The sequence below is a fragment of the Aptenodytes patagonicus genome, chromosome W, assembly GCF_965638725.1.
Source record: "Aptenodytes patagonicus chromosome W, bAptPat1.pri.cur, whole genome shotgun sequence".
NCBI lineage: Eukaryota > Metazoa > Chordata > Aves > Sphenisciformes > Spheniscidae > Aptenodytes > Aptenodytes patagonicus.
Genome location: NC_134981.1, coordinates 32,761,984 through 32,774,971, shown reverse-complemented (window position 1 = coordinate 32,774,971; position 12,988 = coordinate 32,761,984). Strand labels below are relative to the sequence as shown.

Here is a 12,988-nt window from a genome sequence, read left to right as displayed (position 1 = left end):
CTTGAGTTTGACATTACTGAATGACAATGCAGTATAGTAGTAATTTTAGAAACACTTTTATTTGTGTACTGCAGAGATGTAAGGAAAAATGCTAGTCTAGACAGAGCTGTGGAGGGAGAGAGGAGAGGGCTTGAGGGTGATGCTGGAATTAGAAGTGAAAAGACTGAGAACAGTAGCCAGCACACATGGAGCTAAAATGAGAAGTAAAGTGAAGGTGGAATAATGTGTGTGTGAAGTCAAGAAAGCAAACCAGCTAAGCTGGGAGGCAGCTAGGGCTAAGGGAATGGCAGAGGGAAGCAAAGGAAGAAAGTTGGGAGGAGGAAGAGGAGGAAATTACTCAAAGCACGTGAGGGATTCAGTCACTGTTTTGAGTGGAAAAGGTCCTTAAAGCCTTTCCGTATCCTTCTTTTGCCAGCCTATGTTTCAGGGTAGCTTTCTCAAAAGAGATAGCTGGTAACGGAGGCAGGTGCCCCAGCTTTCTGTGGCAAACGCCTAGTCTCCGGAGTGGCAGGTAGCCAATGTGAAAAATAATAATTAAGTACCTGTACTGTCAGTTCTCCTGGAATAAGCGTGAAGTCATAATAATCACATATGTACACTGTACATTTAAATAGAACGTCAGTGGTCTTTATTTGCTGTTTCCAGCAGAATAATGTGTGCCAGCTAAGCGTAGCTGGTGGGCTCCACTGTGGACAGTTTAGTAGCGATCTGCTGGTCTGAAGCTTCTGGGTTTTGCACTTCTGTGTTTCTCCGTGAGAGGAACTGGCCTTGTTTGCCATGACGCTAAAGCGGGCCAGGCGCTGCGGCTGCGCGGTGTTTGGTGTTCGCACCTGGCGCCGCCGGTGGAGGGAGGCGGCAGCTGGCGGCCCGGCAGCGGCTCCCGGGGGCGTTTGCTTCGCGCACCGCCGGGCGGGAGGGGAAGGCGCGCCTGCCCGCTCCTCTTCCAGCCGCCGCCGGGTGGGGGGCGGGCGGGCAGGCAGGAAGCGCGGGAGTCGCTAGCGGCGGCGAGCAGAGGAGAGGCTCTTGCGGCGCGATCCCTGGGCGGGCGCGAATGGTCGCCGCCCGGGCGGGCGGGGCAGTGCAGCGTCCTGCGGAGCAGCCGCACGGGAAAGTTGCTGTCTATCCGAGTTGCTGTTACCTCCTCTGTTTTTCCTCCTCCTCGGCGGCTGGCTCTCTCGCTCCCTCCCCGCTCTCTCTGTCCCCTGGGAGCGCTTTCCTTTTCTTCTTTTTGTATTATGGCATTGAATTTTTAGGGATTTGAACGCAGGGAAGTGGATATGTCGGACCCAAATTTTCGGACGGTCCTTTCCAACTTCACGCTGCCCCGCTTGAGGAGCGGCACCCGCCTCCGCCGGACGCAGAGGTAAGGCAGGCTCCGGGGGGCGGTGGGCCGGCGCCCTGGGCGCGCACAGCGCCAGGCTCCCGCTCGCTCCCAGGTGAGCGGTGCTGGCTTAAGCCACTGGACTTCCTGGTTCCTCGGGCAGGCTGCACACGCGGCAACAGAAACCCTCTGGAAGGGCTTCGGGACTTTCGGCTACTTGGCTTCTTCCTATCTTAAACTGTGAGAGCTGCGAGACTGTCCTTGTGAGTCCTTTTTTCTAATTTTTTTTTTTTTTTAAACCAAATGCTGTATATTATTCTTCCTCCTTTTATAATATGTTATTATTTTGTTTTCTCCTCCACCCCCCTTTTTTTTCTTTTTTTCCTCTTAAAGACACTTTCAGTTTGCTCTCAAATATTTGACCTTTTATCCGGAGCAGATATACTTTATATGGACAACTCATGATAGCCTACTTTGTTCGGTGTTCTTAAAGAGACAGGTTTGTGTAACTACTTTTTTAGACAGGCTAGTTGACGCTTATTAATACAGGAATGGCCTTTTCATTTTTGTAGCATTTTCATTCTTGTAAGAAGGGAAAAGAGGTTTGGAAATAGCAAATGCTAAGTAAAAGTGAAGGGTTGTGCTATTAATGGACAGAAGACTGGTAAGCTTTGACATTTTGGTCATTTTTTGTGCTGTGGTATCCCTTGCAGTTAAGTATATGCCTCTGTCACAAAGAGTAGCAAAAGTTTGTAGAAGTTTGTAACTTTGTTCACTAGCACCCTATATGCCATTTTGAGACATACCAGTTGCGTTTTTAAATTATGATTGCTTCTGTCTGTGAAACTATCTTCAGTATTAGCTTCTGTATTATCTTTGGAGAATGTGTGTGAAATGTTTCTTCTCCTGTTGGCTGAAAAGCTGGCACAAAGCAAGCAGGACAGAGGCTTAGCAGAGCTGGCCGTTCTTAAGCCTTAAGTATTTGTGTACTGATGTTTTTCAAAAGGAAAAAAGTCTGTAGAATGACAGAAAGTTAAAATAGTAAAATCAAGTGGCCTATTTCACATGAATGCAAAATTGTTCCTTCAGTGTGTATCTAATCTTTATGTGCCTAACTTGGGCTAGTTGTAAGTAATTATTATCACTCTCTTGTATATAACTTTTTACTCCTCAATAGCATCAACTGAATTTCCAGATACGCTTTATGCATTTTTCTGCTGCAAATGTATCAGTGTTTAAAAAAGAGAACATGTTGGGGCTTTTTCAAATCGCCTTTACTCTTCTTACTCAAGTAGGTTTGCACCTATGTGAAGACCTAAAAATAACTTTTATAAAGTGTGTGGCTGCATGGTAGGTCAAGGAGAGACCTGTTAGACTTCACAAGAAGCATGAATACATGTGTACCACTTGTTAGTTTATTTTTTTTTTTTTTAATTTGGATGCCTTCCTGCTTTTCAAACACATTTAATACTATACTGGATTTGTTGAAATATTTGAAAGAATTTTTAAAGCAGTGTTGAATATTGTCGCAGCGTGTCACATATATGGCATATCAGTGAATAGTATATGCCATATATGCAGTTATGTTTTATGTATTACAAGGATATTCAATATTTAATACCCTCTCTGTAGCAAAATCGGTACGTCACAGCATTGTGAAACTAAAAAGCCAACGGTGGAGTTTCAAGGCTGCTTACTCTTAATGGGCCCAGATACCCTCCTTTCTCAGGCTGGTTCTCCCATCTGGATGGGGAGCTCAGCATCTGCTGCATTGCTATCTCCAGGGGAAGGCTGACTGGCCCGCTTTTTCAGTTCTCAAAGGTGGACCTGTCCCCTGCACCCCCATGCTCATAACTCATCTACTAATGTAAATGATACATCCCAGAATGATAAAACTGTCAGAAGAAATAAAAACAATATGGAGAGTGCAGATTCTCCTAGTTCTGCTGCAGAAATGGGCTTGGGTTAATTAAGGTACCAGCTGGGTCTCCATGTTCTGAACTGTATCTCATCGGGACTGTCTTCACAGGTTCATAGTCAGTCATAGACCCAAATGTTACATGAAAAGACTGGAAGGATAGCTGGTTATGTGCCACAGGATGCCTTCCCTTTCTAAAAGAGTGCAGGGTAGTGGTAATCGCTCATGTTTTGTATAGCTTTCCAGGCATTTTAGAGGACCAAAGAGTATGAGTAGGCTTGAAGGGAGTCTAGTTCCTTTTTTTCCTAATAGTTAATACTGCCTATGAAACTATTGTCCAGCTAATGACAAGCCTTGATTCTTCATGAAAGCTTAAAAAGGGATGTTCGTTGTTCTTTCTGTTTGTATCCACAGTTGGCTTTGGGACTCCTTGCCAATGTGAGAGCATTAATTTTATGTTTTGGTTGGGCATTTTTGCCTCTTAGGTTTGTTCCTTTTGACTGTTCAATTTACTTTTACCTATAACTTTTACCTATACTACCAGGATTCTTGTGGCCTGCTAGGCCCTATCCTTTCTGTGAGCACTGTCCTCTTTCTTGACATTTGGGATAATGAGAATTGCCTGCTAGTACTAAGGTTTTTGTTTCTTTGTACAGATTTACTTGATGTAGGAGTTTATTTCTCTTTGAGGTTCTAAGAAGTAAAGAACTAAAAGATAGACTATACTCCTTCGGGTTGCGGTGTTGAGCCTGGCAGCTAAGTTATAAAATGGGCATAAAACTTATGGTCTTATTTGCTGACTGAAGTCTTTCATTAAGATTTTTTTACTTCTGTTTTCCAGCAGTAGACTTAGCTGAATTTCAGTTGCAGCAGCTCTTGCTGGAAGTGATACCTGAACAAGAAATATCCTAGCCTGACTTTCAAGTCATGGAGTGGGTTTTCAGGACTAGCAGGTAGAAAAATTCTCTTCAATTATAAATTGGAGGCATTTGGTATTCAAATCACTGAGCCTATAAATGACATGGATTACACCATGTGCTTTTAAAGAGAAGAGATGCATATCACCACGTGTTAACTTATTTTCTCTTGCTATAGGTGTGTGGGCCCTTCATAGTACTAACTTCAGGTTCCTGCCTGAAATGGCATCATCTGGAGTAGATAACAAGAGCGAGAGAATGAGAGTGTGTGTGTATGTGTATACATATATTTATATAGATCGATGTGTAGATTTACATATGGATAGATGTGCATGCACACACACTTTTTTCATATGGAAAAAAATCACTAAATACTCTCTGCTGCATTCTACACTATATATTTAGTTCTCTCTTCTGCCACTTTCTTCTCTCTCTGACCTCCTCTGTATCTTTTACAAAACCGACAAGCCATTGATTCTTCTTGTGTGTGTGCTTTTCTCTTACTTCTTTGCGGTAGTTGCACTGAAACAGCGTTATTACAATCATTCTTCCTTTGAGTCAGTGGTTGATTTTTGGGGTGTGGTTTTTTTTTTGTTGTGGTTTTCTTTGTTGTTTTTTGGGTTTTGGGATTAAAATATTCATCAATCATCAAGTAATAAATCATACATTCTAACAATTCATAACCATTTCAGAAACATTAAAAACAAAGGAAAATTATAACTTTTATTGGAAACTCTTTCAGAGAACAGAGTTGTCAAACTTTGTTGTAGCTTTATTAGCTTTGGGACAGCGTGCTTCCTGGAAAATATTGAGCAGGCTTTTTGAACTTCTTCGAGTTGGCAGTTTGAGTAGATGCAGTGATTTTTAAAGTTAGGATGTAAACTCTTGCTATTGGTTCTTGTATAGATCTTGGTTTTTTTCTTTGTCAACATAGTATTATGTATAAGTATCCTATAAATGGATTATTTTATTCAATAGTAGGCATTAAAAGTGGTCCTGTTGGTGACGTAAGAAAACTGAGCACGCTTATTAACATAAAAGCAGCCATAGAAATGAAGTATAATTGTGTTGATGCCAGCTGAATCTGTCAGTGCTCCAATTTGAGTTATTTTACTTTTGTTACACAGGAGTAAACATCAATTAAAAGTTAAAAAAGATTGCTCTTTACTGTATTTGTGTTATTTTTAATGTATGTTTTGGAGCGTGGTGATTAAAGAGCTTTATCTCTTCCTTTCTTTCAGCCCTCTGCATTCACCTTAATTCCTACATGCAAGAGAGAGGTAGATACAAATAGTTATTATCCTAATAGATGTTGAATATGTTAGAAGATAGTTATCCTAAAATTGGAGGGAATGAGAAATACACCTGTGCAGGCTCTCTGTGCTTTCAAAACACATTGTCATTGAATATGTTTTGTTAAAAGTTAATCTGTTGGGCTAAAGATCCCACTGCTTTCTGTGCTAGATAGTGAAGTGTTAATGTATCTTGGTAATTGTATTTCCTTTCATTCACAGTAAGGATTGTGTGTTAAGGGGGATAGTCTTACAGTCTCACCGTCAAAGTGAATGCTCTGTTGTTTTTATTCTGGTTGGTTTACTTGGCCAATCTTTTTGTTCAAGCAATTAATGTATTTCAAGTTCTGCTTACAATCTGAATGTTGGCAATGTTGTTTTCTCCAATGAGCCTTCATTTGTTTCTTAGCTTCAGCCAGGCTGGTGAGGATTCATCTGGTCATATTCCTGTTTTTTGCTTAGTCTTTACTCTGAAAAATTTCTATTTTCTTAGAATTAAGTCAAGATCTTTAGGATTTGACCAAAGGATCTTATTGTAGAAAACTTGGGGAAAGCAAAATTAAGAGCGAGATAAAAAAGAAGCTTGGAAAAGTGTTGGAACATGTTGAAAGAAACTGTAATGTTTTTACCATTGTGGTTAGTGTCTGCTGTTACAGAGTAGGAGACAGTCTTTGTCCTTCTTACCCAGGGAATCAAAAGGACAGTAGTCCAGATGTCCCTTCATTAGCTGTGGTTGTTGGGACACATCACATGATGTGGGCACATTACACAGGGATTCAGTCTTCCCACTCTGTTGAAGTTGGCTTACATCTGCTATTGATGTCCTACAGAGCCATTAAAGTTCTTGCTATATTAGAAATTGACTGATCCTTCTCAAATGTAAATTTTTAAGCACACAGGAGCTCACTCTTGCAGTTGGTTAATAGTTGCCTCTTCTGCTGCACCTTTTGTCAGAGAGCTTCAAACTTCTGGTAGCAGTAAGCTACGTTACCTCCTTGTGTGGCTGCACATACTGATTGATGGGCTTGCCTCTGGTAGTTCTTTGTCAAAGCTGGAAAATGGTGGTCAGATAAGTTGATTCCAGGGTAGGTTCCCTGTGGATTTGTTACACGCGTCAGTGTGCGTGACTTGCAAAGTAGGAAACTTGAGTAGTAATGATTTGGTTAGTTATTAGACATGAAACCGTTCAATATTTTGAGCCTCTGTGTTCAGAATATGAAGATACTGCTAACTGATTTAGGTTGAACATTTTTAATGAAGCTTATTAAATATGTCATACTAATTTAATAATGGTGTAAAACTGTTTAACGTTGCATGCAGTTCCTTTGTGTATATTGCTGCATCTGTAGGCTGTAGACGTGGATCAGGATGTCACAACATTACATGTCATTAAAAAAGGGTATAGTAGGAGGTAGATTCATTGGAAGAAACATTGTGGTGGCATCAGGATAGATGTATATGTGCCTTACTGTATTTTCCCAAATTGAGAAAAACAGTAAGTTCTGTTACCCTTGATTCAGCCTTATTCAACATGTGTATCACATTTGGTGAGAGCTTGTGGATTTTCTCTTGGGAACCTTTCAGAGGATTTTACCTCTGAACCTTCACAAATTCACTAACTGCAGTAACTGTGAAATTTTTAAAGCCATTAAAAAAAAAAAAAAAGCCGGAAAAATTGTTAAAAGGTTACCCACTAGTGGATCTCCCCCCCCCCCCCCAAAATGTTGAAGATTATGTCAAGTGAGGCACTGCTTACTGGTAGGAAAATGGCTATTTATACATGATCTAAGTGTCTGTCTTTTCTAACTAGGCTGGTTTAAAACATAATTATTAACATGCAAATAAATTATGGGGAAATCAAGGACACATATTCAGTCTTATGAAAAAAATATTCTAGTTTATGTAAGCATTTACATGTAAGTAATTCTAAAAATCTGTATTAATGGTGGGTAGACTAAAGTAGTCATAGAATCATTTAGGTTGGAAAGGACCCTTAAGATCATCGAGTCCAAACGTAAACCTAACACTGCCAAGTCCACCACTAAACCATGTCCCTAAGCACCACATCAACACATCTTTTAAATACCTCCAGGGATGGTGACTCAACCACTTCCCTGGGCAACCTGTTCCAGTGCTTGATAACCCTTTCAGTGAAGAAATTTTTCCTCACGTCCAATCTAAACCTCCCCGGCACAACTTGAGGCCATTTCCTCTCGTCCTATCGCTTGTTACTTGGGAGAAGAGACGGACACCCACCTCGCTACAACCTCCTTTCAGGTAGTCCTGTGTAAAGTCAAGTGTGTTGATTTGATTATTGAAGAAATACCATTCCTAATGCAGCTTAATTTGCTGAAACAAATAATAGTGAAGTGTTGCATGTTGAATTAATTTATTTTAATAAAAATATATATACCCTCAGTCCTCTTAGTGTTTGATTATTGTATTGTATTGCAGAGTTTAAGAAACATTATTTCCCTCAAGGCAATAAGGTGGTTGTAAAACAAATTCGATTTCTTGTGTATGTGTCAGTAAGGGAATACATCAGCCTGAACACTTTCTATTTGTCTGACCAAATTCCTATTTTTTGTTTTCAGGGGACTTGTGTGAATGTAAACTTACCTGTTGCAGGGTTGGAGAGGAAATGTTGTCAGTGTCTTATGTTTATTTTCATATGCATCAGTATATATGTATATACCTCTACAGACTGTAAATAGATACATATGGGTGCGCAGACATTTGTATACATAAATATTCAAGCAGTAGCTGTAAAATTAATACTTGCTGAGAAGTTGAATGAGATTATTATGAAGTCAGTTCAACAATTGGAACAACTTGTGCTTTATTCAAAGGCACATCTAGGCATAAATAGGATAGAAGCTATTCCATCTACAAGGGGATTTATGCTGTTTATAGTGTGCATTTGTACTATAGCTTTTGAAAATTTCCCAAGTGCAGCCATTTCTAATCATGTTTCTGGAAAATGTGGCTTGTCTTCTCAAATTGAATAGGACTCTGGGCTCCGTTCCACCACTGGAAGAAGTTGGTTTATTTCTTTGAATTTTTTTAATTTGACTAATTCAAGCTAGCATAGCATTTACATTGTGAAATACCATGAAATCTACCTGTTTTCCCCTTAAGAAATAGAAGGATTCACTGAATAGAAGTCCTTCCTTATATCTAGTCTAAATCTACCCTTTTTTCGTTTAAAACCATTACCCCTTGTCCTATCACTACAGGCCCTATAAAAAAGTCTGTCCCCCTCTTTCTTATAAGCCCCCTTTAAGTATTGAAAGGCCACAATAAGGCCTCCCTGGAGCCTTCTCCTCTCCAGGCTGAACAACCCCAACTCTCTCAGCCTTTCTTCATAGGAGAGGTGTTCCATCCCCCTGATCATTTTCCTGGCCCTCTTCTGGACCTGCTCCAACAGGTCCATATCTTTCTTATGCTGAGGGCTCCAGAGCTGGACGCAGGACTCCAGGTGGGGTCTCACCAGAGCAGAGTAGAGGGGCAGAATCACCTCCCTCGACCTGCTGGCCACGCTTCTTTTGATGCAGCCCAGGATGCGGTTGGCTTTCTGGGCTGCGAGCGCACATTGCTGGCTCATGTCCAGCTTTTCATCCACCAGTACCCCCAAGTCCTTCTCGGCAGGGCTGCTCTCAATCCCTTCATCCCCCAGCCTGCGTTGATACCGGGGGTTGCCCCGACCCAGGTGCAGGACCTTGCACTTGGCCTTGTTGAACCTCATGAGGTTCACACGGGCCCACTTCTTGAGCTTGTCCAGGTCCCTCTGGCGTGTCGACCGCACCACTCAGCTTGGTGTCATCTGCAAACTTGCTGAGGGTGCACTCGATCCCACTGTCTATGTCATTGATGAAGATATTAAACAGTACTGGTCCCAATACGGACCCCTAAATCAGAATTTATAGTTTATAAATATATATTTACAGATTTAACGTAGTTCAAACATAAGCATAATAATCCAGTCCTTGATGAAATGGAAGTTAGATACTGATGTTAAGAATAAAACAGACTTTTATGTTTCTACGAACAGATGCCTTGGTGTTTACCAAAATTGTTGTCAGGACAGTTTTCATAATGTAAATCAACATATAGCTTTTTTAATTCCCTTTTATGGAAACTGTAACGAGGATGCGTGAACGTTAACTCATCCATCTGACAATCTTGTTCAGTGAGAAGTCATAATTAACTAATGTCCTTTGTGATAATACTGTTAACCCTCTCGGAGTTAACTAATTGTCCTGGTTTCTGCTGGGATAGAGTTAATTTTCTTCCTAGTAGCTGGTATAGTGCTGTGCTTTGGATTTGGGATGAGAACAATGTTGATAACACACTGATGGTTTAGTTGTTGCTAGGTAGTGTTTACACTAGTCAAGGACTCTTCAGCTTCTCATGCTCTACCGACTGAGAAGGCTGGAGGTGCACAAGAAGCTGGGAGGGGGCACAGCCAGGACAGCTGACCCAAACTGGCCAAAGGGACGTTCCATACCATGTGATGTCATGCTCATTACATAAACCGGGGGGAGTTGGCGGGGGGGGGGGGGGGGAGGTGACCGCTGCTCGGGAACTGGCTGGGCATTGGTCAGCGGGTGGTGAGCAATTGCATTGTGCATCACTTATTTTGTATATTCTTTTATCATTATTATTATTATTTTTCCCTTCCTTTTCTGTCCTATTAAACTCTCTTTATCTCAACCCATGAATTTTACTTTTCTTTTCCTGATGCTCTCCCACATCCCACTGGGGATGGGGAGGGAGTGGGCGAATGTCTGTGTGGTGTTTAGCTGTCTGCTGGGTTAAACCACAACACTGATAAAAAGTAGGTTGTGTACATTTGTTTTACAAATTTGCTTTTTCAGTGAGTCTAGGCCTGTCTAGTTTGTTCTTATGCATGGGTATGTCAAGGGAATTTCCATAAGTGCTGTAATAGTAGAAGCAAAGGCAGTCAGACAAGTCCTATATGCTCTATTCACTGTCTATGAACACCCCACGCAAAAGGATGATTATGTCACCTCACTGTACCATCAGGTCTTACCAGAACATCTTCCTTTTGCTTCCCCCACATAATGGACAAAGAAAATATGTAACACGTTTTCTAAGTAAGCCTGTTTTTTTGTTGTTGTTTTTTTTTCTTACCTGAGGCTTGGTGATTTGGCTTCTTCCCTGGCCCTTCTGCCATGTTTTCATGATTGAACTGTTCTTTTTGGAGGCATCTGCTCTCCATCTGTGACCTATGACTAATGAGAGAATATGAGTTATGTTGGGAAATACACTTCTGTCTAGCTTTTTTTCCTTCCTGCTTGATTGTGTCTCACGTGCTATTCTGTTTTGCGAAATGTCAAAATATTATCTTTTGCAAGGCTTTGATTTCTGTTGGTGGAATAAAATTTCAAAACCAAAAATGAAGCTTCTTCCTATTTTTTTCCAAGTTTGAAAATGAAGTTTTTTCACTTTTTTTTCTTATATGTCTTCCTCAGACCTTAGAACAGCAAACTGCTTTTTTTTTTTTTTTCCTTTTCTGTAAAGGAAATATTTCAAAGGAAATACAAAACATACTAGAGTATATGAATATGCTAGGTTATTTTATTAAATATGCAAATTGTTTGTATAGGTCAGACCTAAGCATTCAGCATTATCTATAAATTAATACCTTTTAACCATCATGTGTTTCCTTCTTCTGATTGATAAATTATAAGGCAAGAAGAAACCAGTAGGATCACCTACTCTGACAGTCTACAGGAAGCAAGACAGAGGAATAGTGTTAGAGATTTAGTAATTTGGCCCTCCCAGTCAAGGTAATGTGAAAGATTGGCCAGCTTTCTTTTGATTCTTGTTCCTTAAGTGAGCTTTGTTTTACTGCTACTAATTTATTGCTTATGCTAGTGTCTCTCCCAATATCCTTAGTAATGACCTCGAAGACATTGGGCTATTCTTTTTATAAACATCAAAAAGTATTCTGTAAGTTCTTTGGGACTGTGACTGCCTAAATATCCATCTTTGACCCTTGGACTATAATAATAGAAGGAAACAATAATCTGAAGAGAGGGTCCTGTATCTAAAGGAATGTCTGCGTTTTCTGCCTCAGTCGGTATGGAAGAATGAATTTTCCCTTCAAGTCATACCGAGGGAGCAATAAAGTTGTGTTTTCTTAAAGGTGTCTGCCTCAGGAAGCTGGCCTACAGGCCAACAGCACAGCGTGGCTTCTATCAGCGCTGGGAGGGCTTGACCCAGGTTTCTGTGGGAGTGTTGGGTGTGTGCAAGAGCGTGGGAGGGGAGAGTTGTGTTCTTATTTTCTCCCTTGGGTGGGCCAGACTGTCTGAAAAGATTAAGTCTGTGGGAGTTGTATTAAGGAACCAGTCCTGCTGAGGTGCTGTTGGAAGACTAATGCAGTAGGAGGCAGAAGTGTCCCATTGGTCTTGTTCCTGTAGACTTTAAGAAATGATCCCTAGAGGTGCTCCCAGGTTTCATCTTGTAGGTGAGTAGTTCAAATAATGCGCATGCAGTACAGACAATCAGAAGACCAGTATCGTGCAGCTAGAACATTAGATGTGGCAAGCATGCCCAGTGCATGCTAGAAATCTAACACCCTAATGAAATGAGACATTGTTGAACACAGTTTTAGTACGGGGTAACGTGTGTGTAAAATATTAGAACATCTGCCAGGTTTAAGATGATTTAGAATCACATTTTAAGCATTATTCTTTTTTATACTAAGGTGTTTCTATTCTAATAAAAATATGCAGATTAGACATGCAGGTAACAGAAGATATAAAGTTCTGAGAGCTAGTGTAATTACCTTGTTTTATGGAAAAGCTCATATGAAAAAACTTTTTTTAGTTATGGACATCGCTAGTGTCAGAGGAGGGATTAGAGTTTGAAAACTTCTGGCTTAGTGTTCTGTGTTATGCAGTGGCCTCTTTGGAGGCATAGTCACGTTGCACATAATGCTGCACAACCAAAAGTAAGGATGGAGGCACATTTTTCATTCTAGTTTTCATACACATTTACAAATATTTCACCTGAACAGTTTGTGCTGTCAAAAATAATTTTTTTTCTCTGCAAACTTTGTATTTTTACAAAACCACTTTTCTCATAGATACCGAGATTCTGTAAAAATAAAACTCAAACCATGAGTGGATGACTTCACTTATCACTAGACAATAGCCATCCTGAGGGCAAAGGCAGCAAATACTATCGACACAACTATTCAAGATAAGTGAAGGCAAATATAGGACTTCCACTTCAAATACAGTAGAAATCCAAGTAGTTTAAAATATAATTCTTTATATTATGATTTGGAAGGAATGTGGTGCTTTATGTTCATATGGTAAGAAGTGTACAGTATCATTTTTTTTTGTTTTCAAGCCATTTGTTTTTTAATTCTCATTATTTTATGAGAACAATTCCCATTAATCTACTGACTTCTGCATTTATTAGGCAATGGATTCTTACAAGTCCTATGTCAAAAGTGGTGAGGGCTACCGTTCCCTCGTAAAAATTTTACAGAACAAGGGAAACTGAT

At 40.4% G+C, this 12,988-nt stretch overlaps 1 protein-coding gene across 1 annotated transcript in view; it reads left to right on the top strand.

Annotated features, from left to right (window-relative positions):
- Window positions 1-12,988, top strand: part of LOC143172234 (microtubule-associated serine/threonine-protein kinase 4-like) — a 160,706-nt gene that overhangs the window by 2,891 nt on the left and 144,827 nt on the right. The window contains exon 2 of the mRNA XM_076361464.1: window positions 1,254-1,363. Within this exon, the coding sequence (XP_076217579.1) occupies window positions 1,254-1,363 (110 nt within the window). The remainder of the gene's footprint in view (window positions 1-1,253; window positions 1,364-12,988) is intronic.